The sequence below is a fragment of the Oryzias latipes genome, chromosome 22 (assembly GCF_053564925.1).
Source record: "Oryzias latipes strain Hd-rR chromosome 22, Olatipes_Hd-rR_3.1".
NCBI classification, from domain to species: Eukaryota; Metazoa; Chordata; class Actinopteri; order Beloniformes; family Adrianichthyidae; genus Oryzias; species Oryzias latipes.
This window is the reverse complement of record NC_136258.1, coordinates 8997643-9024110: the sequence shown is the minus strand read 5'-3', so window position 1 is coordinate 9024110 and position 26468 is coordinate 8997643. Positions and strand designations below refer to the sequence as shown.

Below are 26468 nucleotides of genomic sequence, written 5' to 3'. Positions count from 1 at the left end.
CAGAGATAATAACTTCCTGCTAAATGTCAGCAAGACAAAGGAGATTGTTGTCAACTTCCAGAGGGGCCACACTCCACACCTGCCACTGATCATCGACAGTACTGCTGTGGAGAGAGTGAGCAGCACAAAATTCCTGGGGGTACACATCAATGAGAACCTCTCCTGGACCGCCAACATCACATCATTGGCAAAGAAAGGTCAGCAACGTCTCTACTTCCTGTGGAAACTAAAAAGATCAGGTGCTTCACAACCCATCATGACCACATTTTACAGAGGAACCATTGAGAGCATCCTGTCCACTCACACTTTATTGGCTAATACTGTCAATTGTCTTTCTTGTCTTTCCTTTTTTATTTATTTATTTTATTTTTTTTTTTCTCTTGGACAGGCATGAGAGAGTAAGAAACAGAATTTTGATTCATTGTATGTGATGCACATGTGAAGAATTGACAATAAAGCTGACTTTGACTTTGAAACACATAGCTCACATGCTCAGTATCTTCAGTTTAAACAGTGGTTCAAAAATTCAATTCAGGAACACTGCAGCAGGTCCCAAGCACAGCATATGGTGACCTAAACTGACAAATACGTGCACACGTACACATCAGTTAAAGGCAATGTATGAACCCTTTCTCCCCTTTGCCACATTCAAACTCTAATATTTGTATGTTTTTGCATGTGGAGACATTTGAGATACTCTTCAGAGTGCTGTTAGCTAATGCGTCTGTGCCGTGGTGAAGAGTCAAACTCAATGGCCACACTGATCAATCATCCAGCTGTCAACCATTTTTACCTCAAAGCATGTTTATTGTTGGAAAATAGAATATGACTTTGGAGGCAGTTCCCACAGTTGACAGCTTGTGTGAGGACTCCCTCTAGTGGCTCTGCAGGACTTTGAAAAAAGGGGTTGTGGTTTATTTTGCTCATAGTTTGTTAAGACAGCAGCTGAATGTATGCAGGCAGAGTCTGTATGATTTGAGGTTTTGACACAGGAAGCAGCAGTATACTTAAATCAACCTGACTAGTGGGTTAATGGCTTTCTGGTCTTTACTGCAGCTCAACAGCCTGATCCAATGCTCACCTTTCTTCTTGTTGACTGACTGATATATTTAAATTGAACACAAAGATTCACATTTTGTCCTGTAAATAGTTTTTGTGGTGATTCACATCTTCCCTATAAATAACCAAGGTACCTCATAGCTTCTGAGTACAATGTAATTTTTCAAGTGTAGCCAACAGGCTATGACATGTCCTTAAAAAAACTTAAAGCAACTCAAAGTAAAAGGAGGCGTAGAGTGTTACATGCAGCTTTTGCAGTGAGCCTGACTGTTCTGCAGCCAATAATTGGTAGTTTTGCATCTAGGTACAGATGCATCGTGAAATGCAGAAAAAGCCTTAGGTAAATTGAAATGTGAAGGGTCCTTTGTAAACAACGTCAGGACTTTAACTCCAGCCTGCTGTGAAGCAATGCCATTTAGTTTTAGCCTTTTAGCTTAAGTTTTTCTCTTGCCAAACCACAAAGGAGGCACGTCATAAAGAAAGCTGCACTTTAAAATACTTTGTAGTCTACTTGAGGAAAAGTCGAGTGAGTACAAGTTGAGAAGGATCAGAAAAATGTGCTGCCTGCAGGAAACGCTAAGGTCGGCATTCCACAGTCTGAAAAGGTGGAGCATCTGGAAAACGTCTAATGGGATAGAAGGAAGGAGGGTATAGCAACAGAGACACTGAAACAATGTCAGGTACACTTGTATTTGTCAGTGTAAGTGATTTTGAAACAGCAGCACTACAACCACGAGCTGCACACTGAGAGAGAACTAGAGAGAAGTATGTTTTGAGGCTAGAAGCCAAAGAACAGGAGGGGCAGGGAGGTCTGACCAAAGCACTCGGCCTCTTCCTGCTTCTCAGGAAGTGGAGGCAGAAAAAGAGCAGAGGGCTGACAGACAAACACATTCTACTGTAGCCCTCCAGTTTGTCTTCCTCTGGTCCCGCCGCGATCAACAGGAGGAAGAAGAAGGGGGAGGGGGTTTGGGAAGAGGCGGGCCGTTGATGGAGCAGAGAGACGGAGCAGTCGGTTACTTTTAGTTTGTGGAGATATGATGGAGGCCAGCATTGTTTCTCAGGACCCAGGGTGAGTTCACAGGGGGGGGTTAAGAATGTACCTGTGTGAAAGCGCCTCACAGGCAGGGTTTTTGTCAAGCCTTAGGAGGGGCGGATTGCCAGAGAGAAAAGGGGGAGTTGGGGGTCGCAAGCCAGAAAACCACAGAGAGAAAAACAGATGTGATGACTCACTGGCTCATATGTAGGTCAGTGACTTCTGAAAGACACGGGAGAATTCTGCTTTTCACGATGACTAAATCAGACTAACTAAGTGTGTGACACTGGAAAACAGAATGCCGTGTACGTTCATTCAAATGTTGAAGACATTCATCAAAACTCGCATAACACACCGTAAAAACAAGAAGGAACTGTAGGCAGGAAAGCCAAAGGGCTACTTGAAGTTTTTCCAAACAAAAATGCTGTAAAAAAATAGATTTTTGTGAAGTTTTCCTGGAAAACTGGTGGAAGAAATGGGACTCATTTGTCCTCATTATGATATTATTTGCAAAAACAGTTTAGGCTGCTGATGAAAAAACGTCCTTGGATTAAGAACTCATCATTTACCATTACTGCTTTTCACATTATAGACAGTAATGCTCACTTTTTATAGCAAAATGAAAAATCACGTACACGCAAAAGACAGTGAAAGGATTGCATTGTCCTACTGAAAGTTCCTGTTTGATTTTGGTTCAATTACACTTTCTATACTCTGGACACTGATACCGTCAGACACTGCTGGTTTTTCCTCAGAACTCCTCTGAACACAGAGCGTGTATCTTCTTTCTCTCTGAGACAAACTCCAAGGTTTTTCAATGATCTAAATATGTTTAGAAAACTTGGCACAGAAATCCTTCTGGATGCTCTCAGGACCCGATAAACTCCAACTCAGCACTAAAAGCTTCAGGTCTCAGAACCAAAGTGACTCTAACCCACCGGCCTGGAGAGGAAAGGCAGTGTGCAGTTGTCTGTTACAGTTCAATCTTTAGATTAGTATTTGGTGTGATAGTATACTAGCAATATTTTTCAGATTTTTTTCCCTCTTAGTCATTGTTTAAAGTTGTCGCAGCAGTTTTTATAGAGGCTGAAACGTATTTTCTTGCATGTAGCCTTTGGAGGCCATCGTTATCCACTGCACTGACTGATTTCTTTTACCTTTGAAGTGCTCACGTGTGAACTGACAGTTTTCTTTAAAAGCGGATCTTGTTGGACGTCCTTGTGTTTTGCTTTTGCACTGCTTTTTCTTAGTGAGCCTTGGTTCTTTTTTTTACCCTTTTCCTTTTTTTCTGCCTTTCTATTGGTTGGTGCACAGTCTGACAGCTTTTTACGGAGCCCGTGTCCTGACATTAAGATATAAAAATATATCTTGTTCCCACAGATTAATATCTTGTTCCCACAGGTTATTATGTCGTTCGCACGAAATACTATCCCGTTCCCACAAGATATTATTGCGTTCCCTCAAAATACTACTCCGTTCCCTCGAAATGATTAACTCGTGCGTTTGCAATAATTATGTCGTTCGAACGCAATAATTAATCCGTTCGAACGCAGTAATTATTCACGTCATAAGTCATTCACGCGGATATGCTCTCTGTACGCCGGCAAAACTAAGCCGCTTTCAGCGGTAACTTCCGTGTCTCTGTGACCCATTTTCGTTCAAAAAAGGAACATGAAAAACAAAAATGATCACTTTAATACTGTCTCAATGAATATAAGAAAAATATCAAAAGATTTATGATAACTAGGCTGCTTTGTCATACGATAGCTCCTGCTAGGCTACTACTAGCGCCGCCGCAGAGCTCTTTGATGTATGCCGGCATTTGGGCAACTGGCTGGTCTGTTGTCAGACAGCTGATATTGTAGTTTAGGGTCGAATAGGAATAATAATATTCAGGACTTGTCTTTTATTAACTTTAGCAGTCAGTCGCTTTACATTCGAAGGATATAAGGATACATGCTAACTGACTAGCCGATCATTGATCCTGTTATTAATTTACGTCATAGATTTACAGCAGATACCTTCACATTTCTGTCTGTGTATGTCTCATTACATTGCATTGAAGACACGGAGGATGTTTAGAGAACAGATTTATTTATTTCAAAAAGCACAAAGCGTTCGCACGAGTTAATCATTTCAAGGGAACGGAATAGTATTTTGAGGGAACGCAATAGTATCTTGTGGGAACGGAATAGTATCTTGTGGGTACGGAATAGTATTTCGTGCGAACGACATAATAACCTGTGGGAACAAGATATTAATCTGTGGGAACAAGATATATTTTTATATCTTAATGTCAGGACACGGGCTCCGTAGCTTTTGGCATTGGCTGTAGCTAAAAAACATCAGAGCTGCATCTCAGAACCATCTTAAATTCTGCCAAACAAATCCCACGGTGATGTGCATTCTGTGACCTTAACAACACTAAAAGTTAGGTATGGATGCCAAAAAAGTTAGACAGAAACTAAATGAATGGTAAACTGAGCTATAATTCTGTGATGTGGGTAAAAGGACTGACCCGTTGTTTTATATCTATTATGCTTTTCCATCAAGTGATTCTCTGCTAGAGGTCGCGTCACACAGCCCCTGCCTACATTTGGCGCATATTGCACGGATGAAAACTGGTCATACATGAACATACCGGTACGTGGAAATGTGAGAAAAGTTGTGGTTTGTACGTGAAATGTTCACAGATGTATCATGAATTAACCACATTAAAACCACGGAAGAACCACCACGGAAGAACCCCACACAAAGAACACGTAAATTGACGTACAAGCAAAATCTGACCCAATATTTGTCCGTTGATTGAATAATGTGAACGTAATGTGTACCGTATACGTGATATAAAAGTTATACATAGGTGGTTCACCATAGGTGGTTGTCTGTTAGTCTGGTACCTGGAATCGTTTAGAAAAGCCACAAATTTGCGTATAAATTGTTACGGTTCCGGGTTAACATTCGGGCGCATAACGCTTGTCGGCAGCTCTCACAACGACCCTCAAGCGACTTAAAAACTGATTATCTCCAAAAAAGAGAGCCAACAAGAAGAAAGAACCAAGCATCAAGTGACTATGACGATATTAAAAAAATCCTCGAAAACATCCAGGCTAAGCTAACTCCTCTCATGGAGCTAGTGAACCAGATCCAGGCTAAGCTAACTCCTCTCATGGAGCTAGTGAACCAGATCCAGGCCAAACCAACCTCATCTCAAAGACTCCGAGCTCAAAACAAGCAAAGAGAAAACCGGGTTGACATTCTGGAGAAAACATTGGACAATGTGGAACAACAAGCAAGGATGAATAATTTCATTCTCACTGGAGTACAGATGAAACCTCGGGCAAAGCCAACTGCAGCTGGAGTTACGACGCTGAAGTTGGCTTCCGATTCGTGAGAGCACTAAAGGAACATTCCGCTGCATTTTTCGCACTAAGATCACCTAAAACCGGGTCCTGTTCAAAAACCGCTGGACCTGGACTGCTCAAACCTGGATTAAATTATGCATTAGATAGTAAAGATAGTAAAAGTCCTTTACTATCTAAATTATAATTTAATCCAGGTTTGGGCAGTCCAGGTCCAGCGGTTTTTGAACAGGACCTGTTCTAAGGTGGAGTCACTGCGTAAAATGCGATAAAAATCAACCTATTTCACATTTTCACAAATCAAAGGAAGTTTTCACAAATCAGAAACTGTATTTACTGTGTCCTTTACTATCTAAATTATAATTTAATCCAGGTTTGAGCAGTCCAGGTCCAGCGTTTTGTGAACAGGACCCGGTTTTAGGTGATCTTAGTGCGAAAAATGCAGCGGAATGTTTCTTTAGTGCCCTCTCGAATCGGAAGCTGTGAATCGGAAACCAACTTCAGCGTCGTGCTGGAGTTAGCATTGCCAATGCTAATAGCGCTAGCATTGCTAGCAGTTCTTCTGAAACGGGGAGTGATGGAGAGTCTCTGGAACACCAAGTGGAATCATTTCTCACGTCTAAATGGATTTCCCTGGATGTAAATACCTGCCACCCGCTCCCCAGGAGAAAGGAGACGGATAAACCAGCGATCCTCATCAGGTTTGTGAGTCAAAAACACAAGCTAGCTCTGATGAATCAAAGGAGGAATCTGAAGGGATCTGCTGCTTATGTGAACGACCATCTGACCAGAAGGAATGCTGAAATCGCCAAACATGCCAGGCTTCTCAGGAAGCGTAAACAGATTGAGAACACTTGGGTTAAAGACAGCAGGATTTACGTCAACATTCGGTCCACCGGACCAGTCCAAGGTTCTGGTTGTTAACACCATGAAGGATTCTGGTTGTTAACACCACGAAGGATTTTGAGAAGACTTTGATCATGGACGTCTGAGTCAACAAATGCAGTAATAAATCAAAGAGGAAAATATAATTTAAAGAAATATGGCGTCTGGGATCTTCGCTATCTCTAAAAGTCAAAGTGACCCTGATTTTCTGACCTGCAGACAACTTGACCTCAACTTTCAGCGCAGCTGATAACTGCTGCAGAAAGAAAAGGACCTTAGTCCAAGTCTGCAGACATAACAGCAAAATGAACTAAACTCTGTTTAAACTCTGTTTAAACCAGAAGGATGGCTGTCAATCAGCAGAAGATGGAAGACCAACCTTGGACAATGGTCAGAATATGGACCCTTTTTTATTTCACAGCATTACCTTATATTAATAAAATTGCTAAAACAATTACTGAAGATGGTTAAAGTGATTGATCTCTAATTATATCACATAACTTGGCCGAAAAATTAATTCATGATTTTTCTAATGGAAAATAATCTGCAAATATTTTTGACTTTTGATACTTGATCTGCATGTGCTATGATGATTTCAGAAATAGCATTGTGTCTAATTATATTCATGATTGTTCTAATGAAAAAATAATCTATATATATTTTTGATACTTGAGCTGCATATGCTTTGAAGATTTCTGAAACAGTGTTATGCCTATTTTTTCTGATATAGTGTTATTTTTAATCATAGTCATGATTTTTCTACTGAAAATAATCTGCATATAATTTAGATAACTGATCTGCATGTGCTAGGCTGATTTCTAAAATAGAGTTTTGTGTAATTCTCCACTGGCTAAAAGTTTTGGACAGCTCAAAACCATAATCACGTAAAGACCCGTCGGCCGAAACCCTTAATGGACATCTGCACACATCGATGAATGACAAACGCAAGAAACACGTATAACTTAATATATCACACATGTATCACATCACGAAAGACCGAAATTTCATTTGTGGAAAATTCGCAAAATGTACATAATGGCTGTGTGACACGGCCTAAAGCTCTAATGGTTCCGCACTGTCAGAAATTAGGAGGTTTTAAGAAACGGAAGCTCAAAGGATAGAAAAATACTTTCAGTACCTCGTTGATGTTGCTTGGAAAATAAAACCCCAATAGTGCTAACATGGAAAGCATTTTATTTCCATTTGCTACCTAACTTTAATCATCACTCACGACTCCTTTTTCTTAGAGAATTTTAACATTCTCTCAATAAAAACATATTTTTGAACTGAAACTAAAAAAAACTCCTGACCATCGCTTTTTTCTGCTGTCGGGCTGGCTTTGAAGGTATCCAGTTACATCCTGACAAAGCTCCAACCACCTTGTCCTCCTCATGAACATCTCTTCATAAGTAAAACAGGGATCCTAATTCCTGTGCGGTTGTCTGAACAATACGGTTCAGTAACATCCTGTTAGCTCATCCATATTTTCTCTCACTAGAGGTCGCCTGCCTCTTTTCCTGAATGTTACTCATCTATTTACACTTAATTAGGTTTTTCCTGCTCTCTTATATTGACTAAACGTGTACTTAACAGACTAGACTATAACAAGCCTGGACTGAACCAATTTGTCAATGTTACATGCAACAAGGCTGGCCAAGACAAGATTCCCATTATTCTTCATAAACCGTAGTGCAGTCTGTCGGGTTATTGCACATTTTGATGCATTTTAAATTTTACTGAAGGAAATGATTGCTTCTGGATGAAAACGGTCTTTTAATCAACATGTCAAAGTCCAATAACTGCTGCTTGAGTGGAGGAGTTGAAAGTGCTTGTGACGTGGCTGTGATGAGTCTCTGGTGACACCTTTGCCCTCATTAGCCCTGTGCGCTGTGCCATTCTTCCTAAATGTACAGCTGTGGGAAGACTTCCTGTTTTTGAAACCCTGTGGCAGACTGTTGGCTTCCACTTTTCTGAGAAAGAGCTGAGAATCAGCGCACTGGTACAAAAGTCATCCAGCCAACAGGCAGAAAGCAGTTTGAAATGGAGGGATCTATGCGGAGTATATGAACCTTTCCTCACTCCTTTTTACTTCATTTGATTAAATCAAACAATTCCATTTAATATGAAAAAACACAACACAATAGTAAACAGCTGTAGGTTCAAGAGTAGCTGTAGAGAAAAGAAGAAATCATAAAGCACGAAAACTGAATAAAAAAACTGTTTCCTGTGGCCCTACGATGGTCTGGTGAAATGTCCAGGCCAGTGTTTATCGCACCTTCATTATCTGTGACCCCATACAGGAATGCATCAGGTTCAGGCAATGGATGGATGGATGATGGATGGATGGATGATGGGTGGGTGGATGGATGGATGGATGATGGGTGGATGGATGATGGATGGACTTAAACACTAAAACAGAAGTCTTTAATGTTTTTGAAGTTGCTGATAACACAGAATATTGAATTGATGAGTTTAAAGGTTGATAGTAAAATATTCACTTTGTTTGATGCAAAATATTCACTCAAGTTTCTTTAAGTTAATAAGTTACCTAGTTTTTTTATACAATGGGCAGTAATTAGTGCAATCTAAGTGTTCTCTGTTATGTCCTCTAATCTTGTGTTTCTTGTGTATTCAGGAAAAAGCTGAACACATTTTCTTTGTCCAAAAAAAACATCCTTTAAAAAAAGTACTATAAAGATTTATTTAATATGTTGAAGCTTTTTACAGCTTAACTTCTGCTTTGGTAACTTTCAATGCTAATGAAACAGCATAAATAAATGCATTACCACACTACCATCTCATTCAAGAACTTTGAGATAACAACTGGCCAGTCATCAAGAACTGCTTTATTCAGTATGATTATTTCCTTTTATTTTAAATAGAAGAAAATGTTATTTAGCAAGAAGTTGGTGAGTTAGGCTAAAAAATAGCTTAGTCCAATTTAACAGATTTTAGGTCAAGAGTGAAAGATCTGCAGTGAAAGATGGCCCTGTCACCACAGAGGCTTTCACACAGCCATGCTGTGTCAAAGCAAAACAGATCAAATCAAACCAAACAAAACCAAATCCAATCTAATCCAATCCAATCCAAAATTAAATTAAGTTCAGTTCAATTCAATTCCTTTTTATTACATTTCATTAAATTACATTTAATTATTTCAATTCACATCAACCATTTTTTGTCTATCACTTGTCCTAGCTGGTAACACAAAGTGCTGTACACCACAATAAATAATATAAAACAAAATGTTATTCAAAGTAGATGAATGTAGATGTGAACAAAATTAGATTCCATTATAATTATTGCTGTTCTTACAGTGTTGGACTTTATTGAAAATCCAAAAGCTTCGCATTCGTAGATATAAAAAGGATTTATGTAAAGACTCCTCTGGAAGAAATCATGATTGTTAAAAAATGGAGCTTCAGCAGATAATGTCCTGTACATCCCTCAATGTGAAAAAACAGACTTAAAACAATAATAGTTTTTTTAAGGAAATAGGTCATTGAAAGCCCCATTTGTTGCCTTTTCGAGCATTTTTGCGTTAAAGCTCAAATTCAAATTCACTAAAGACAGAGGTTCCAAACACAGTGGAAGAAGAATTTCTTCATAACAGCTAAGCGCCTGTAGTACTGTTATGAATAAAACCTTTGCACTGAAGTGAAACTGCAATTAAAGTTAGACTCACTGAATTGTTGTCGGAAAAATTCAGGCTTATTTAAACAACTTTTAACGTGACACACGTCTTCTCACATTTTTCCCAACAATCTATACGTCATAAACACTTATCAGCGTACCTTCATGTCTAACACCTCCTCATCATTGCAGTGTCTAGCATCCTCTGAGTTAAACCACTCACGCCACGCCTCCTGTCACGCCTCCGCCGTACTAAAGTAACAAGTAAAAAGTCTTCTTCCCGGTGTTCAGAACTGGTAATATCCCGATAAGACATCCGTCTTTTTCTTGTTGTTTTGACCCACCCTCGTAGATCATGGCCAATGAGTGAAGAGATCTATAGTCACATGGTTTTGTTTACAAGCTTTGGTACAGAACAAAATGTTCCGCTTCATGCCAGTCTGGATACAGACCACATGCAAGGTTCAGGACTCGAACCAGAACAAATTAGAGGGCTATACTAGGGACTTTGACATTGGGAGTTGGGTCATCTAGACCCCACAAGACAGTGTGCTGAACCTTTTTTCTTCAATGATTTGTGATCTTCACTGGTGTCCATGGATTACATGAAATCTTTCCACCTTTATCCACCTTTGTCATGGTAGGAAGAACACGTCAATGTACGGGTGGGGTCATCTAAGATAGCACAAGGGTGAAGCGGACTTGGTCCGGAACTACCGGTATTTGGTTTCCACATTTGGGTTACTTAGAGTGAACCAAAGTTTGTTTACCCCGAGAAAACGGAACACATTTTCACCCAAGTGGATCCTGGTCCGGGACCAGGAACCACTCTCTGACCCATCTTGGCTGCACTTGCTGCAACTAAATCTATTATTCCTTTTCTCCAGTGTCACAGTCTCTGGGATCCCCAGCTCCCTCTGCCTTCAGGCAGGCGTTTCCTCAGGCCTCACCTACTGTCTGTCTAAAGATGAAATGAGTCACAAACTGGCACCAATGGAATCAGACAGTTGGCCAGAAATAAGAAAATGAAGTAAAAATAATGCGTCTATTATGATGATAAGACAGAAGTAATAAGGAAAATGTGTCAGCTGCAGCTTGTGTGGGTGCAGGTGAGGCACGGGCTGCCGGCGCCACCCACCGCTTTATAGTGTATTTGAACAGGAAATTTGTGAATTCACAACTTTTTTATTTTTAACCATAGAAGCATTGAAACCCCACACAGAAAAATGTAATCATAGGATAGACATGTCTAAAAAATATTAGATTTTTATTTTTAATAGTAAAAAAGTATATTCACTTATTTAATGTCTGCATTTTTTAAGCTGTTTTTTAATGCACATTACAATGGCCAATGACTGAAGAGATCTTTAGTCTCTTGGTTTTGTTTACAAGCTTTGGTCTGGAACAGAAATATCTGGTTGACGGAAGTCTGATTAGAGACCAAACGCAAGGTTCAGGACTCAATCCGGACCAACAGACTTTCCAGTCTAACTACACCCTAAAACTGTGCTTACGCAAAGCTCCATAAGTCAGGGCTCAAACACTGTTTAACCTCAGTGTGTCTTGGTTTATTTCAGGGTTTGCAGGAACATCTCATAAATACAAAAATGTCCCCCAGGTCTTAAGCAAAAGCTAAGGTAGGAATTCAAACAGGTTTTTTTTTTTTTTTTTTTGTTTTGCAGCCTTACAAGACCTGTGACGGGAGCCCTAGAATCTGCAGCCATCCCGTCTCCTTCAATCCACCCACAGCCTCCAGGACGACCATGTCGACCCAGACCCCCAACTAGCACGTCAAAGTCCTCCATGCTTCCCTCTAGACCTCCTCTTCCTGCCTCCAGCGCTGCTAACCTCCCTTCTGCTTCCATCCGTTCAATGTCTCTGTCTTCTAACCCTCCTCCTCCATCTCTTCCTCCTCCTCTTTCTCCCATCATAGTCACCCAGTTTCCTCAGCAGTCCTCTTCAGGTCCAGTGCCTTTTCTGTCTCCTCCACTTTCCTTACCACCTCCCTTATCTCCCACAGACTCACCTACTCCGTGCTCCTCACAGTCTCCTCCCCCAGGCCCTGTTATCCCCTTACCCTCCCCAGCTCCTCCAGTGCTCAGCTCTCTCGATAAGCTGGTTGGGAGCGTTTCTATTTGGCAGCTTGAAGGACTCACTCCAGAAAAGACAGCGGGAATTCTGGAAAAAGAGGCTGCAGGGGTAAGACACACTTTCTTCTTGGCATTCCTTCCTAGACTGTGCAAAAGTTTAGGCAGGTGTGCAAAAAGACTGGAAACAGAAGTATCAATTATATTTTCATTTTCAATCATTTTCAATCATTAAAAGGGGGAGAATGAACGGAAGAGAATCTAAATCAAATCAATATTTGCCTTGACCACCCTTTCACTTCAAATCAGCATCAATTCTTCTAGGTTTTAGGCTGTTCCAAACATCTTGGAGGACTAACCCCACATCTTCTGTGGACTTAGTTTTCTCACATCCTGCTGTCTCAAACCCAAACCCTGTCACCCCAGACACACAACGGTGTGAAGATCCGGACTCTATGCGGGTCAGACCATCACTTCCAGTACTTCTTGTTCTTTAAAAAGTTCAAGAACCCTCCACCGGTCTTCATCACAGACACTCCATGGTTCTGCTCTGCAGTCCTTCCAAAAACTGCCGTCTGCTAAGGCCGAATGTTTTCAATGTCCATGTCAGTCCAGAGCAGATGCTGTCACTTTTCCTGTGTTTTCCGTGGTTCTTGAGTGGCCAGGCCCTGTCTCCTTAGCTAAGCTTCAACTCTTCCACAAAGACCCTTCTGGTTAGACCTCTCTGAACAGTTTGAACGTGGACCCCCTGATTCTGTCAGTTCAGGCATTGGCAGACATTGTCTAATTTAGAAGGAGAGTAAACTTGATGTGGTAGACCACTGCGTCATCCTCGGCATGGCTCTACAAAAGAGTTTACCCTCCTACAACCCCCAGTCTGCTCTGAGACCTCTGCCTGGGAGAGATGGGCCGATGGCGTGGAACTACCTTGAGTCGAGTCGCTGTGTCGTCTTTCACAGAGTTGCCTTGGGAGCAGAGTTTGGCGGTTATTTTCAGACTGCTATTGTCAGTCTCTGACTCAGTTTGAGCCAAAAAGAGAGACTGATGGTCTTTAGCAGTAGAATTGATTGATCACTAACCTGACTATAAGCCCTGAAAATCCCTGACTTTGTGCAAGTCTAATTCTAGGATTTGATGCTGGTTTATAGGCAACAATTAAAAACGTGAAATATTAATTTAGTCCACTTTTTCCTTTTGTTAGGTCACTTAAAATGTTCTATACTTGTGAAAAATAAACAATACTTTCTTCATTTTCTGTTTACAGCATTATTTGATAGCTACGTTACATTTCTACACAAAAACCGGCATCAAAGCGGATCTGAAACAATCATGACTTTCTCCTGAGATGAAGTCATGAAACCAGGAGAGCCTGCAGGGAGGGGACTCTCACACTAATTAGGAAGTATTTATCTAAACTAAACCATTTATTTCCACCGGGTTTCAAGTCCTCCATTCCTGTCATCAACAGTGTTGCTTATTAAATACTACGGTTGCCTTTAGCAGCACTGTGTCTGGATGCAGGCCTGGAGACGCTGCATTGAGGCTCTGACGCTGTCATGGCTGGAAAGTGGGAGTCAAAGTGTCTTCTTAGTGCAGTCGGGGAATTAGTGAAACTTTTATTCTAACATGTCTGAGGGAATTATTGTATGACATCTTTATACTTGCGGATACAAATCTAATGAAGATGCCAGGTCCTAACAGACAGCATGGGGCTCCGCATGGGGGTCATGTTGTGTTCGTGTGTGGGAAAAGTCACACATGGTCTCTTGTTGTTGGGTTTCACAGCTGCTGTTTCTTTTGGGACCACAAAATTTAACAGCTGCTGCTGCCTCTTGCAGATGTTCCTGGTTCACAGCACAGACGGACAGGCGACGGCGGTTTCTGTACGCCTTCCGGAGGAGCAGGGAGCGCCGCGCGTGCTCAGCCTGATGCTCACACAGCACAGGGACTGTATGTGCTGCACAGCGAGCAGCTTCCTCTTGTGACAGCTGCAGCTCTATGTGTCACTGAACAGCGTATATTTAGCTCAGGACACACAGAATACATGACTAAGTCGTTTCCTCTTTGACTCTTTTCTCATGTCAGTCATCCATTTAGAGGGTTCTGCTCTGGTCTTTGATGATATTTTTCAACTCATCCTCTTCTACTGTTCCAGCAGGTAAATCACACACAAACAAACATGCATTAACACACACACACACATTTGCATTAACACACACAAACACACACACACATGCATTAACACACACACACACAAACATTTGCATCAACACACACACACACACACACACACACATGCATTAACACACACACACACATATTTGCATTAACACACACAAACATGCACACACATGCATTAACACACACCACCAACATTTGCATTAACACACATATTTGCATTAACTCACACACACATACACATATGCATAAACACACAGACATATGCATTAACACACAGATGCATTAACACGAACACATGCACAGACACCCAAACACACACACAACTACACAAACAAAGAGACAAACGCACAAAAATAAACATAGACAAATAGATACCCACATGTAGACACAAAAACTAGTGTTAACACACAAAATAAGTGCACATCCGCACAAATGCCCATGCACATACATACACCAGCAGTATGTGTAAAATCAAAAATGTACAAAAAAACTGGACAGCATCTTCGTGATTTTTACAAAATCTTCTATGAGTTGATCTTTTTTGCTTGGTCAATCAGGGACATCTTGACCGTCTTGCTAAGATTACCTCAGGCCGTTACCACGACGACTCAGAGAGAGGAGCTGCAAGTCATCTCAGCCATGGGTGCCGGTAAACAAAAACTTCACTGTTTTCCACTGAGGTTGACGGGGAGTTCAGCAGTGAAAGGAAGAGGAAAGGAAATCACAACGGAGGAATAATGTAAAACTTTAAAATAGTTGGTAGCTTTGGCCTCTCCTCAAACATAAAAACTTTGACTTTCAGGAAACTGGAAGTCAGTGAAGTCTGTGTACTTGAACTTTGCAGGTACACAAAATGACAAAAAAATACAGCTGTCACCTCTTGTGTTACTGTAAAGCTTTGGGCTTTGTGCAAGTCTGAACCAAGAACTGTGCACATAGAAATTAAAAACGGTCGCTAAAGAATAAAAACATGTTTAATTTCAGGCAAAAGGTTGAGAAGATGGATTCAAGAAATGCCTTTAGTCTGCCCACCCTCTAATTCAGGGTCTGCAACCGTCAACACTTCTTCAACAGTCATTGGAATTCATTTCTGACTGACTTTTCTTCCCCTTTTTCTAAAGGGTGAAGAAAAGTGATTTGTATTTATGTTATTGTTGCTATTTTGATCAATTCTAATCAAACTTTTTTGCGCAAATAAAACATAAAGATAAAAGAAAAATAGCCTTTTTTTTAAATATGAAACAGCTTATAACTTTTAAAAGTCCATAAGAGTCCCATGTTGGAGCATCTCATGCAGCGAGTTTAGTCGTAGTGTGATGTCAGCAGTGAGAAAAATATATGTACAATTTGTCATTGTTGGTGCATCTCAGCCATGACATTTGTTATTGAGAACTAACTTAAGTTGTTAGGTTAGTCGTTAACTTACTTAACGCTAGTTAGCTCCACTGAGCGGTCCGGTCCACAATGGTCCAGGTGATTCAGGTGAGAGTTCCCACTCAAAGTTGGACCGCCACGGCACATGGGGGGTGAAGCGAACCACAACAATGGAGGTCATCCAGCAACTCATTCGTGGTACTTCGTAGATGCTAAACATGAAATGCTGTCTGATAGAAGCTCACGGGCAGCGAAAACGAATACAGCCGCTTTCTTTTGTCGTAATGACCTTCAGCCAATCAACGGGTTTCAGCAGCCGCCTTGACCAATCTGTTCCGTTTTTCTATGGACCTACAACAAACAGGGGCCCAAAAATGGTACAAATCGGTCAGGCTTAATGCGTCAATTCTTAAATGGAGATGCTCAAAATACCAGACCGCTCAGTGGAAACAAGGCGGAAAGCCGCCACAAAATCCGGCACGCTTTAGGCATGAATTTTGGCTGTGCTTGTTGATCTCCCATTGATCTTCTGTGGTACACAGCGCTCCAAAAACTGTTTCAATGTTTTATCACGACTTTGCTAAACTATGAACCCATACTGTCTTATGGTTGGAGCATTATGGGTACTGTAGGTGGACAGTGGAAAGAAGACCGTGTAGCTGACAGTTCCGTTTGTTTCATTTGTAATTCTCTTTGCAGCACCCAGCAGGTTTTCAGAAGATTCTCTTTGGTTTTTAACCGTTTTAACCTGGGAATTTTTTTTCCTGCTACAGATTATACCCACCAAAGATAAAAAAGAGTTTTAATATATCGACGCCAATGCAGGCTAAGTGTTACACATGTTGAGCCGCTTGAGGAGCAGAAGGAAAAAATCAACTTTTATAGAGATTGACTGGATAACATCCGAAGACTCTGTCTCTAAACCCCAGAAGAGCAACCACGAAAACAGTCACCTCCTTCTAAAACAGTCAATCTTTCTGTTGCAGATTTCTGGACGTCTGAGCTGAACCAAAAACTGAAGGAGAGGACAAACGCCCTTCAGCTGATCACTTATCTCCACGTGAGCCCAGTGACTGTGGAGGAGCGGTCAACCACCCAGCTAAACCTGCCCCGCACTCCCAAAAGAGATTCTGCAACTGGCGAACATGTCACCTCCTGTTTGCAGAATGGACAAACCTCCCAGAGCGTCAGCGCTCATGGCAACAATTCAGCAAAAAGGTTCAAGCGACCCCCACCCCGACCCCCCAGCCTAGACTCGGGTGTGGGCCTTCTCTTCTCTTCTTCCTCTCTTCCTCAAAACTCCACGTATGCAACTCACCAAACTGAGACAAAGGAAGGAGGAAGGGAGCAAGCAGGCAAGGTGAAGGAGAGGAGGTCAGTCCCACCTCCATCAAGGCCCCCCGTTCCCCTGCAGGGCCGGTGTGCTCCCTGTCTGCCTCCTGCTCCTCTACCAGGTGTCTGCCCCAGAAAACAAACAGATCAGGATGAAGGAGAGAAGACAGGCAGAGAGGAAAACCAAAATCCCGCCATTGAAACCAAGAAAGAACAAATAGAAGAGAAAGGAGAGGAAAAAACCGAAGGAGCAGGCCCTCCGACTGAAAACGCCACACAAGGAGCAAGGAGTCCATGTGAGGAGGAGGAGCTGACCAAGGAAGAGCAAGAGGTAAAGATGGAGGAAAAAGAAGTGAAACTGACGGAGGACAAGCAGCAGTCCAGCTCTCCATGTCCACAGTTATCAAAAAGGCCGAGTCGGCCAATCCCTCCCCCAAGAACAAAAGCCATTTCCACCGGTCCTGGGATGAAAGGACAGCCTCCACAAGCTGCTCGCCGCTCGGACGTGTCGCTGTTCTCACCGCAGGGAGGGGCGGCTCTGGGAGCTGACCAGGACTCGTGTGACACCAGCAGCACCGAGGAGGAAGGAGAACCGAGCCAGGAACAGGGCCCAAACTGCAAGTGGGTGCACTCCTCCCTCTGACTCCCTGAGGTCTCCCCTCATCAACATGTCAGTTCTGTTCTTATCTTAGGAGGCCAGAATAAACAAAGAGAACCATCAAAAATACTCTCAGTTACACAAACACATTGGAAAGTGTTTTCGTTTCAAGCTTTTGGTTCTAGACAAAAACATGAAAATGTAACCACAAGCTTTAGCTGGCAGAACGGCAGTAGTTCCTGATTCTACTGACATGGTCAGATTTTTTGAGGTTTGCTTGTGAATTTGGGAAAGAGGATGAATCCGATCACTTCACTTTCTTTTCAAAGGGTCTATATCCTGCTTTTTTTTATCATTTCAGAGTAATCTACATCCACATATATGATCATATATGACCTTTGGCACACTAAAGAACCATTTGTTTATGAAATATGAGTTAATTTCAGCTCACTTTCCTACCTGGAAGTGAAACAACTCGATCTCTGAGGCTCCGCCTTTCTCTCCTTGTGGGTGCCGCCCATTTCATGACATCATCCTAGTGTCGGCTTCAGCAGCGTGTCGGAATTTCTCCCACGAAAACAAAACATCAGAACTTTTACAAAGATGGATTAGCCTAGGGGGCGGAGCTGGCAGCACAGACTCTTCCTGGAAGGGGCTGTTCCTCACTTTGTGATGTCACAGTGTGAGGAACTTCTCGTTTTTGTGGATTGGGAGGGGCTGGTGCTCAGAGAGCAGGTTTTTAGAGGAACACTTAGAGATGTGTGAATGGATCAAAATACCACTTTGGGGTTGGGCGATATAGAATTTTTATATCACAATAGAGATTTTTAATATCAGGCGATAACAAAATATATCACAATGTAAACAAAAAACTATATTTGTCTAATTTGAACACTGCGCATAAGACAAATGTGTAATCATCAGCAGGTTGTTTAGATTTCAATATTCATTTCCCATTATACTTCAAACATAACAGAAGCACTTAAGGAACAGATTAAAGCAAAAGATTTCAAGTTTCAAAAGAGAACATGAAGAAAACCGAAGGCTAAACTGTTAGATCAGTTCCATTTAAAAACAAAACATTACATTTTAAAGGTTTCAAGTTTCAGAGAACAAACATTGAATTGAATAATCTAGGAACTAAAAGCAAATAGTCAGAGTTTCTTCTGGTGGTTTAGACTGTTGCTGCTGTCTGACCTTTGTTGTTTTACACAAACTGTTACTCGCCATGTGAGAAAATGCTCGAGAGGGGCAAGCGTTTATTTCGGACTCTACAAAGTCGTCATTTTTACTGAGAAAAAGTTATATTCCGATTTATATCGGTACTGTTTTTTTGCCGAGCGCTACTTTGGGGTTGTTTTTTTTGCGAGGAGTAAACATTATATTACACTTAGAAGCTCAAAACGAGGATTTTGCATGACCTTTAAACTTTCTGTTGAAAAAACACATGCTGCAACCTCACTTTACTTGAAACCCGATAGACCTCATATCATATCATATCATTTTTTGTTTGGGCTCCTAATCTTTGGATCCTCCAGGCCAGGCTTCAGGGATGTTGACTGACGGAGCTCAATAAGAGCAAACATCATGACCATGTCTGATGGCCTCTCTCAGTAACTGTGCTCACTCTGCAGTGATTCTCTGGGAGTTTCACAACAAGTCAACAACATGCCAAGATTACTGTGGACCAGGTGGGAGTCACGTGCTCCAGGGTCCCACCAACTCACCCGTGTGAATGGTTAAAGAGCTTGTAAAGTTAAATCATATAAAGAAAACCGAGCATCTACAGCAACATTTGTGTCCCAGTGTCCCTCCGGCCTTGGAGAGGTGAAAACGGTCTGAAATGCTCCATTTCTCTTCAGGAACCTCACAGAGAGCTGCAGCCCCAAAACTGTCCTCAGGAGAACCCCCACTACCTTCATGCTGCACAAAGCTCGTCACCTCTCTGCAGTGGTCAGTGGGCTGATCAGTCATGACCGCCGCCTCACCAAGCGCCTTGTAGAGCTGGCCAGAGACCCTCTGAGCTACTTTGGTAACCTAGTGAGTGCACTGACGCAGGGCAGGAAATGTCACAGATAAGATTTGTAAAACAACCAAAAACAAATGAGTTGTAATGCCTTACAGGTCAAAGAGCACAGAGCTTTCACTTTGGAGACCATGATGAAGCACATGACCTCCACTGAGCTGCTACAGGAGATCCGACTGATGATGACTCAGCTGAAGAATTACCTTCTCCAAAGCTCAGAGCTGCAGGCCATGCTGGAGCCTCAGCAGTGCACTCAGGACAAACTAGGTCTGTATGTGTTTGTGTGTGGATCAGAGAAGCCTGTGTGTCATTGACCGTTACCCTGCATGTTGTGGAAAAGAAACAAAACCTTCAGGCTTCCGCCCCTTAGGAAGTTTAGTCCGTCAGACTCAGTAATCAAACGATAACTGAGAAAAGGAGAAGGAAAGGACCAGCGAGCTTCTGCTGCTTTACCTTTGGCAGTTCTTCGATGTGAACGGATTTCTTGTCCCTTTGCAGAGAGTATTGTAGAAGCGGCTCTGTGCAAGAGTGTCCTGAAGCCGCTGCGTGAGCCCATCTACAAAACTCTGGAGAAACTTCACACGGATGCCGGCTGCACAAAGCAGCTAGCTAGCAACCAGGTAAGGCTCTGTGGCTAAAACAAATTACAATTAGTGCCTGAAAGGAGTAAAGGGTGCTGACGGCGTTGCTGTGTTTGGTGTCAGTCTGCTATTCTCGGCAGCACCACCACAGCTTTAGGAATAACCACCTCGGTCCCTGAGGCCCCCGCTTTGGAGAAGATCAGCATTAAGCTGAACGATCTTCATCAGGAGTATTCTCCTCAGAGGAAGATCCAGTTACTGCTGAAAACCTGCAAAATCATCTATGACTCCATGTCTGTGAGCCATCCAGGTCAGGACGTCCAGCCATGCCAAACATTTTTTCATTCAGGCTCCTCCCACACAGCCTTTCATTGAAGGGGTTATGTGTTTCCTCTGTTGTTGTTTTGTTTTTTCCATTCTGACACAAGTCGAAAGACTAAAACATGTGCACAGTCTTAATCAAACTCTAAAAGCAAGTGTTTTCACCTGAAGATGTGCGTTTGTGTTTAGGGCGGGCCCACGGTGCTGATGACTTCCTGCCCGTCATGATGTACGTCCTTGCCAGGTCCAATCTGTCTGCCCTACAGCTGGATGTTGAATACATGATGGAATTGATGGACCCAACATTAACACTTGGAGAAGGTTTGCTCACACATCCACGGGCGGCCGTGGGGCAGCCGTAGGGAGATCAACCCGTGTTCGTAAGATTGCAGGTTCGATTTCCTGCCTTGCATGGGCATGAACCCCAACTTGCCTCTGGTGGAAGGTTGGTGCCAGTGATTGGCAGTGGAGCCGCCATCAGTGGGTGAATGGGGACTGTGACTGTAAAGCGCTTTGGGCCTTAGAGGAAGGTAGAAAAGTGCTGTACAAGTATTGACCGTCCACACCTCCAACATAATGTGTGGGAATATGAACAATAAAATGACACAAAAGGTCATTTTTTAAAACAGGGTCCTGTGTATCTATTTCATTTAAGGTGGTTTACTGTGCTTGTCTGTGTTTAGGCTCTTACTACCTGACCACGACCTACGGGGCTCTGGAGCACATAAAGACATTTGACCAGCAGAGGTCAGTAACACGGCAGCTGAGCAGGGAGGTCCAGGACTCCATCCACCGCTGGGAGAGACGGCGCACCCTCAACCAGGAGCAAAGCGGCCAAGGATCTGTCCGCGTACGGAAACACACACACAAAGACATGTAAACATTCACAGCACATGCACACACAGAGTGTCGCAAACGCACATTTAGACAAAGACAGGCACACACGCAAACACACACAAAAGATCAGCCCTGCAACAGGTTAACCAACAAAGTCCAACTCAAACTGAAACTGAGCATTTATGTACATATCAGGATCACTTCAGATACATCAATCCAAGGTGTTTATACATCACTTCACATCCGGAAACATATCATGGCATAGAGACAGAGCTGGACCAGACTAGCTTTAACCAATGAACCAGTCTGTCAGTTCTAATCTGTAATAAACCGCCTCAGTACTCACTGCTGGTTTTCAGTATCAGGCAAGACAGCCAAAATCCTTCAGGTACAGACACACCAGCTGCATCAACTCACGTTCAAGCTCCCACTTTCAATGAAAACTCGATGTAAACGTGCGTCAACCTTAATTTCAGGCGTCTGGGTTCAGAACTCTCACGTTCAACATTTTAAGTCCAGACTCTACGTACCATTCGGGCGTTCACTGATCATGCACTGAAAGTTGAACCGGTTGAACTTCTTGGCTGCGATGATGCTGAACTGTGACCAATCAGGGACTCCTCATCCCACTGAAGTTGGCAAACAAGCACTGGTAAACAGTAAAAAACTAAAAAAGAAGAAGCTGCTCCCTGCCGCTCCCTGCTTGTCTGATGTGTGAAGTTCACTGTCTGAATACACAAACCTGATCTCTAAACATCCTGCGTGTTTTCCATGTGTGGTAAATGAAACATACAGATGCTGCTCCATGTAGCCATTAGGCTAAAACCATTTAGTGGCATCTCCTCCCACACCCATCTGGGCCATCAAGCTTATGAACACATTTTTGGACAGGTATTGACCAGTGAACCGCTTTCGGTGTGAACGCAGCTTGAGTCACAACTGCCCTTCCGGTTGGATTTGGGTTGTCCGCAGGTGAAAAATCGGAGAACCTGTGTGGGCCGTGCAGGTAGATTGCACGAAATGACAAGGTCGCAGCCTTTTTTCATGTGCACGTCTTCGTGCACGTTTTTTTTCTTCGAAAATGCTGTGAGCAACAGGTCGTAGCGATCACTTAAGCTACACTTAGCTAGGTGCTCAAGAAGCCCCTTAAAGCTGTTCACGTGATACGTGCGCGTTTGTGTGGAAATCCTATGGGCGTCCTGGGGACACTTACGTATCCCGTGTGCAGCATTCGTATGCAGTCAGGCAGGAGCCAGTCCTCGCTCCTTACCAACGGCTAGAGCGTGGCGTTTGGACACCGCATGACAACATCACTCACATGTCATATGTGCATGCAACTTCCATCATCCTAACAAATACTTCACAACACGCTTACCACACACACAACAGTCATACTGTCCATTTTCATGCCGTCTCTTGAGCCTCAAGAGACCTGCGAGACTCACCTGCAGCTCCCCTTAAGGTGCAGCCACTCCTCTCTATGACCCTTCCCGGACAACCCAAAAACCTGGAGCACCTGTACGGGTCACCCCCGTGTGGGTGCATGTGACTGACGCTAAAGTCAGATACATTTAAGGAAGCATGAAATGAGAACAGGAAAAAGACATTTAACATTCAGTCTGTAGCATTTTAAAGCAAAATACAAATACAGAACACAGATATATACTGTAGAATTCAGAAGACAAAGCTGTTGTGTGCTGATCTCTGCATGCATCTGTATTTTAAAGGATTTTCTGACCGTGTATTGTCCTGCCTTTGGAACCAACCCCAAAACTATGGGGATCTTCCCCAGTATGACCATGCAGCAGCTCGCTGAGCAGTGTGCAGCACGCTACGAACAAGGTAAATGTTGGTTCATGCTCACAGAGGGAACATTCTAAGACTTTACAAGACTAACACAAGCAGGAAACATTGAATGAACATTTGTGAGTACATTTAATTTGAATGTACATCATGAAATTAATTCCTATTTAAAGATGACTAAAGTGTGGAGGAGTTGGAGGCAAATCCAGTTACATTTACAGTTTGCAATTATGTCAGACTTATAAATTTAAAACCATATTATATCATGAAATAGATCATTTGTATTTCATACTTTTATTAATGACACTAGATTCTGATGTACCGTGACTCCTCCCTCGAAATCTGTGCTCACCTGTAGCCTCAGGTGACTGAGTTTCAGGGAAGAGGAAAAGGTTTTTTTGTAAATCCTATCATATTCTGTTTATAAAAAGAAGAAAGAAAAGAAGAAGAAAAGAAACTAGAGCACAAGTTTGAAATACTTGAATCATTGAATGCAAGTAATCCAACAGAAGAAACACAAAAGGAATAAAGAAAATATTGAATTCAATTAAACACAATAATAAACAAAAAAAGACAATTTTTAATTCAAAGATTAAGACAAGAAAAATGTCACCATGAAAACAAATCAGGTAGATATTTGGTAAACCAAATTAAACTAAATAAAGAAAGAACAATGATCTCTACTTTAAGGGACTCAGCTGGAAAGCTGACAAGCTCACTTCAAGAAATTAATGAAATATTCAGAGAATATTATATCAACTTACGCCTCTACTAATAACACTGGACAAACCGCAAATTCAAGACTTCTGAATAAAACGTCTTTTGATAAAGAGGCCAAAGAAGGCCCCCCTCCTCCCACATGGGCAATTGTTTGGGTAATGAACTAACAATTCAAAGTCAAGTCAAAGTAACTTTATTGTCAATCTCTACAATGTTTCCACATACATAGAAATTGAAATTCCGTTTCTCTTCAACTGTAGTCTAAACGGGAAACAACTTCAAATTACACAATAAACAAATAAACAAACTATAAATATTAGAGGCTATAAACATGACTGTAAAAATGAGAAAAAAATAAAGTGACTGTGGTTTAGTTCCTGGAGGACTGGTGAAGGTACAGTTAGTGCTGATGACGTCTGTATGTCAGAGCAGGGGGGCAACGGGGCAACAAGAGGGGAAGGGGGGGCAGGGCCGGGAGAGAGTTCAGTTTCCAGACAGCCTGGTGGAGAAAACTGTCTCTGAGTCTCCTGGTCCTGGCCTGAAGACTACATAGTCTCCTCCCGGATGGCAGCAGACTCAAGGAGCTGTGGGACGGATGGGCGGGGTCATCTGCAATGCAGAGGGCTGAGGCGGGTGTTGTTGATGTCCTGGAGGGAGGGGAGGAGGGCACCGATGATCCTCTCAGCTGCCCTCACGATGCGTTGGAGGGACTTCCAGCAGGACGCGTTGCAGGCGCCATACCACACCGTGATGCAGCTGGTGAGGACGCTCTCCACGGCGCTTCTGCAGAAAGTATGCACTGTGGGTGGGAGGAGGGGCTTTGGCGTTCTTCAGTTTCTTCAGGTGATTTCCCAGCCAGTGATGCGATGTTATCCGACCAGGAGAGGTTTTCTGTGATGTGCACACCCAGGAACTTGATGCTGCTCACTCTTTCCACCGTTGAGTTGTTGATGGTCAGAGGAGCATGCTCCAGGAGGAGATTATTGTCTCTGCACCAACCGGCCAGGTGGCTCACCTCACTCCTGTAGTTTGTCTCATCAGCATCACCACTGTAGTGTCGTCTGCAAACTTGATTTAAATGCTGGAGCTGTGTGTCGGTGCGCAGTCGTGGGTCAGCAGGGTGAAGAGGATTCATAAGAGAATATAGTTACAGCTGGAATTATGACAGCAAGGACTATTCTAAAACAGGCATGTAAGACAGTATATTAACACATATTGGTAAATCTCTTCTTGTGTTTTTCAGACTCCTACATCCTTAGCGTGTACATGGATGGGGTTCGGCAGCCCATTTCCCCCACAGACCTCGCTCTCAGTGTCAAGAATGGCTGCCTGCCGGGCGCCTACTGTTTCCTCTTTCATCCTGTCAATCAACCCGGCGGCCAACGCTCCTGCCCAACTGACCCTCCCCCGGATCCACCCGCAGGAAGCCGTCCCACAGCTAACCTCACAAGAAATACGGAGCCAGAAGTAGAAGAGACTCTGATTAACCTCTAACTGCTTGGCACCATGGTGGCAGCACGTTAGGAAGGGATGCTGCTGCTCCTTCACAAGGAAAACCAAAGATATAAAAGCTTCCAATTTAGTTCTCCCTGGAACTGATAACCCATGTCAGATTGGAATCAGAAAGCATAACAGACAGGGATTAAAGCCTGCAAAGAGACAGATAATCTGATCCCATTTTACTTGAAAGATCAGCAAGATTTTATCACATAAAAGTGACGTGTAGCATGCACATTTATTATATCTATATCAGTGTTTTTACTCCACAGTAAAATATTCTGGGGTTTTCCTTCCAGCAGGAGTAGAGGTACTTGATAGTTCCAGACAGTATTTTTATCAATGTTGTTGATTTGTTTAACCTGATTTTCAGAGGCACCATTGTATAGCTGCCAAAACACAACACAGCTTTGTTGGATGTTTGTCCAACTTGTGTAAATTCTCAACACGTTCTTTTTTTTTAAGTGAGTAAAAACAGATTTTGTAATCGTAAAAAGTTTGTCTGCTTTGGCCTCCCTCTCACCACATTTTATCCAGCTGCTGGTTCAACTCCCGTCATTGACATCAATGCCAAATAGAACTGCAGCAAATGAGCGGCTTCCAGACAACAGGATGGACATGAAAGCTCGAGTTTCAAATGAATGAATGAAGGAAAGAACTCAGAGTTCCTGATGGCCCCTTTAGCGGCGTGACAGACGGGCTTTTGGGAGGAAGCTAGTTATTCTATGTTAAGTCAAAAAGCGGGTCCAGAGCTCATTGTTAACAGCAGCTGCTTCCTGCCTGCAGGTCATTATTTCCAACAGGGCCCATAACAAGGCGTTCACGTGGCGAGCTCTGAAGACGACTAACGGAGTTTTCTTTGGTGCCGTTTCTATTTCCGCAGCCGACTGCACAAAGAGGCAGTTTGACGCCAACGCGCGTCGTGTTCATGTCAATGGATTTGTCCAATTTGGACGTGGAGGGTTGCTGGCTGATGAGGTCGTTCAGCGGGGAAGGTTGACCTCTGTGAGAGAACACAGAGATGCTGTCAAAGCACATCCAGCATCTGTTTACTATGTAGAGCGTAGTCTGTCGCTGTGCTGGTTCCCCCGATGAAAAGCTTTTTCACGCGGCCGTTCTGGGTTTTTAAAGTGAACAGA

General features: G+C 42.8%; 1 protein-coding gene across 2 annotated transcripts; it reads left to right on the top strand.

Annotated features, from left to right (window-relative positions):
- Positions 1-1849: 1849 nt before the first annotated feature.
- rin3 (Ras and Rab interactor 3) lies at positions 1850-25825 on the top strand. Of its 2 annotated transcripts, XM_011490658.4 has the most exons (15): positions 1997-2128; positions 4646-4735; positions 11655-12171; positions 13898-14009; positions 14145-14217; positions 14798-14889; positions 16601-17567; positions 19407-19584; positions 19669-19837; positions 20069-20190; positions 20275-20461; positions 20662-20793; positions 21156-21322; positions 23037-23151; positions 25076-25825. In XM_011490658.4, the coding sequence occupies exons 3-15, from the start codon at positions 11776-11778 to the stop codon at positions 25324-25326; spliced, it is 2961 nt and encodes a 986-aa protein (XP_011488960.1). In that variant the 5' UTR covers positions 1997-2128; positions 4646-4735; positions 11655-11775; the 3' UTR covers positions 25327-25825. The 2 variants fall into 2 exon arrangements, with proteins under 2 accessions (XP_011488959.1, XP_011488960.1); XM_011490657.4 differs by lacking the exon at positions 4646-4735 and having other exon boundaries at positions 1850-2128.
- Positions 25826-26468: the final 643 nt, after the last annotated feature.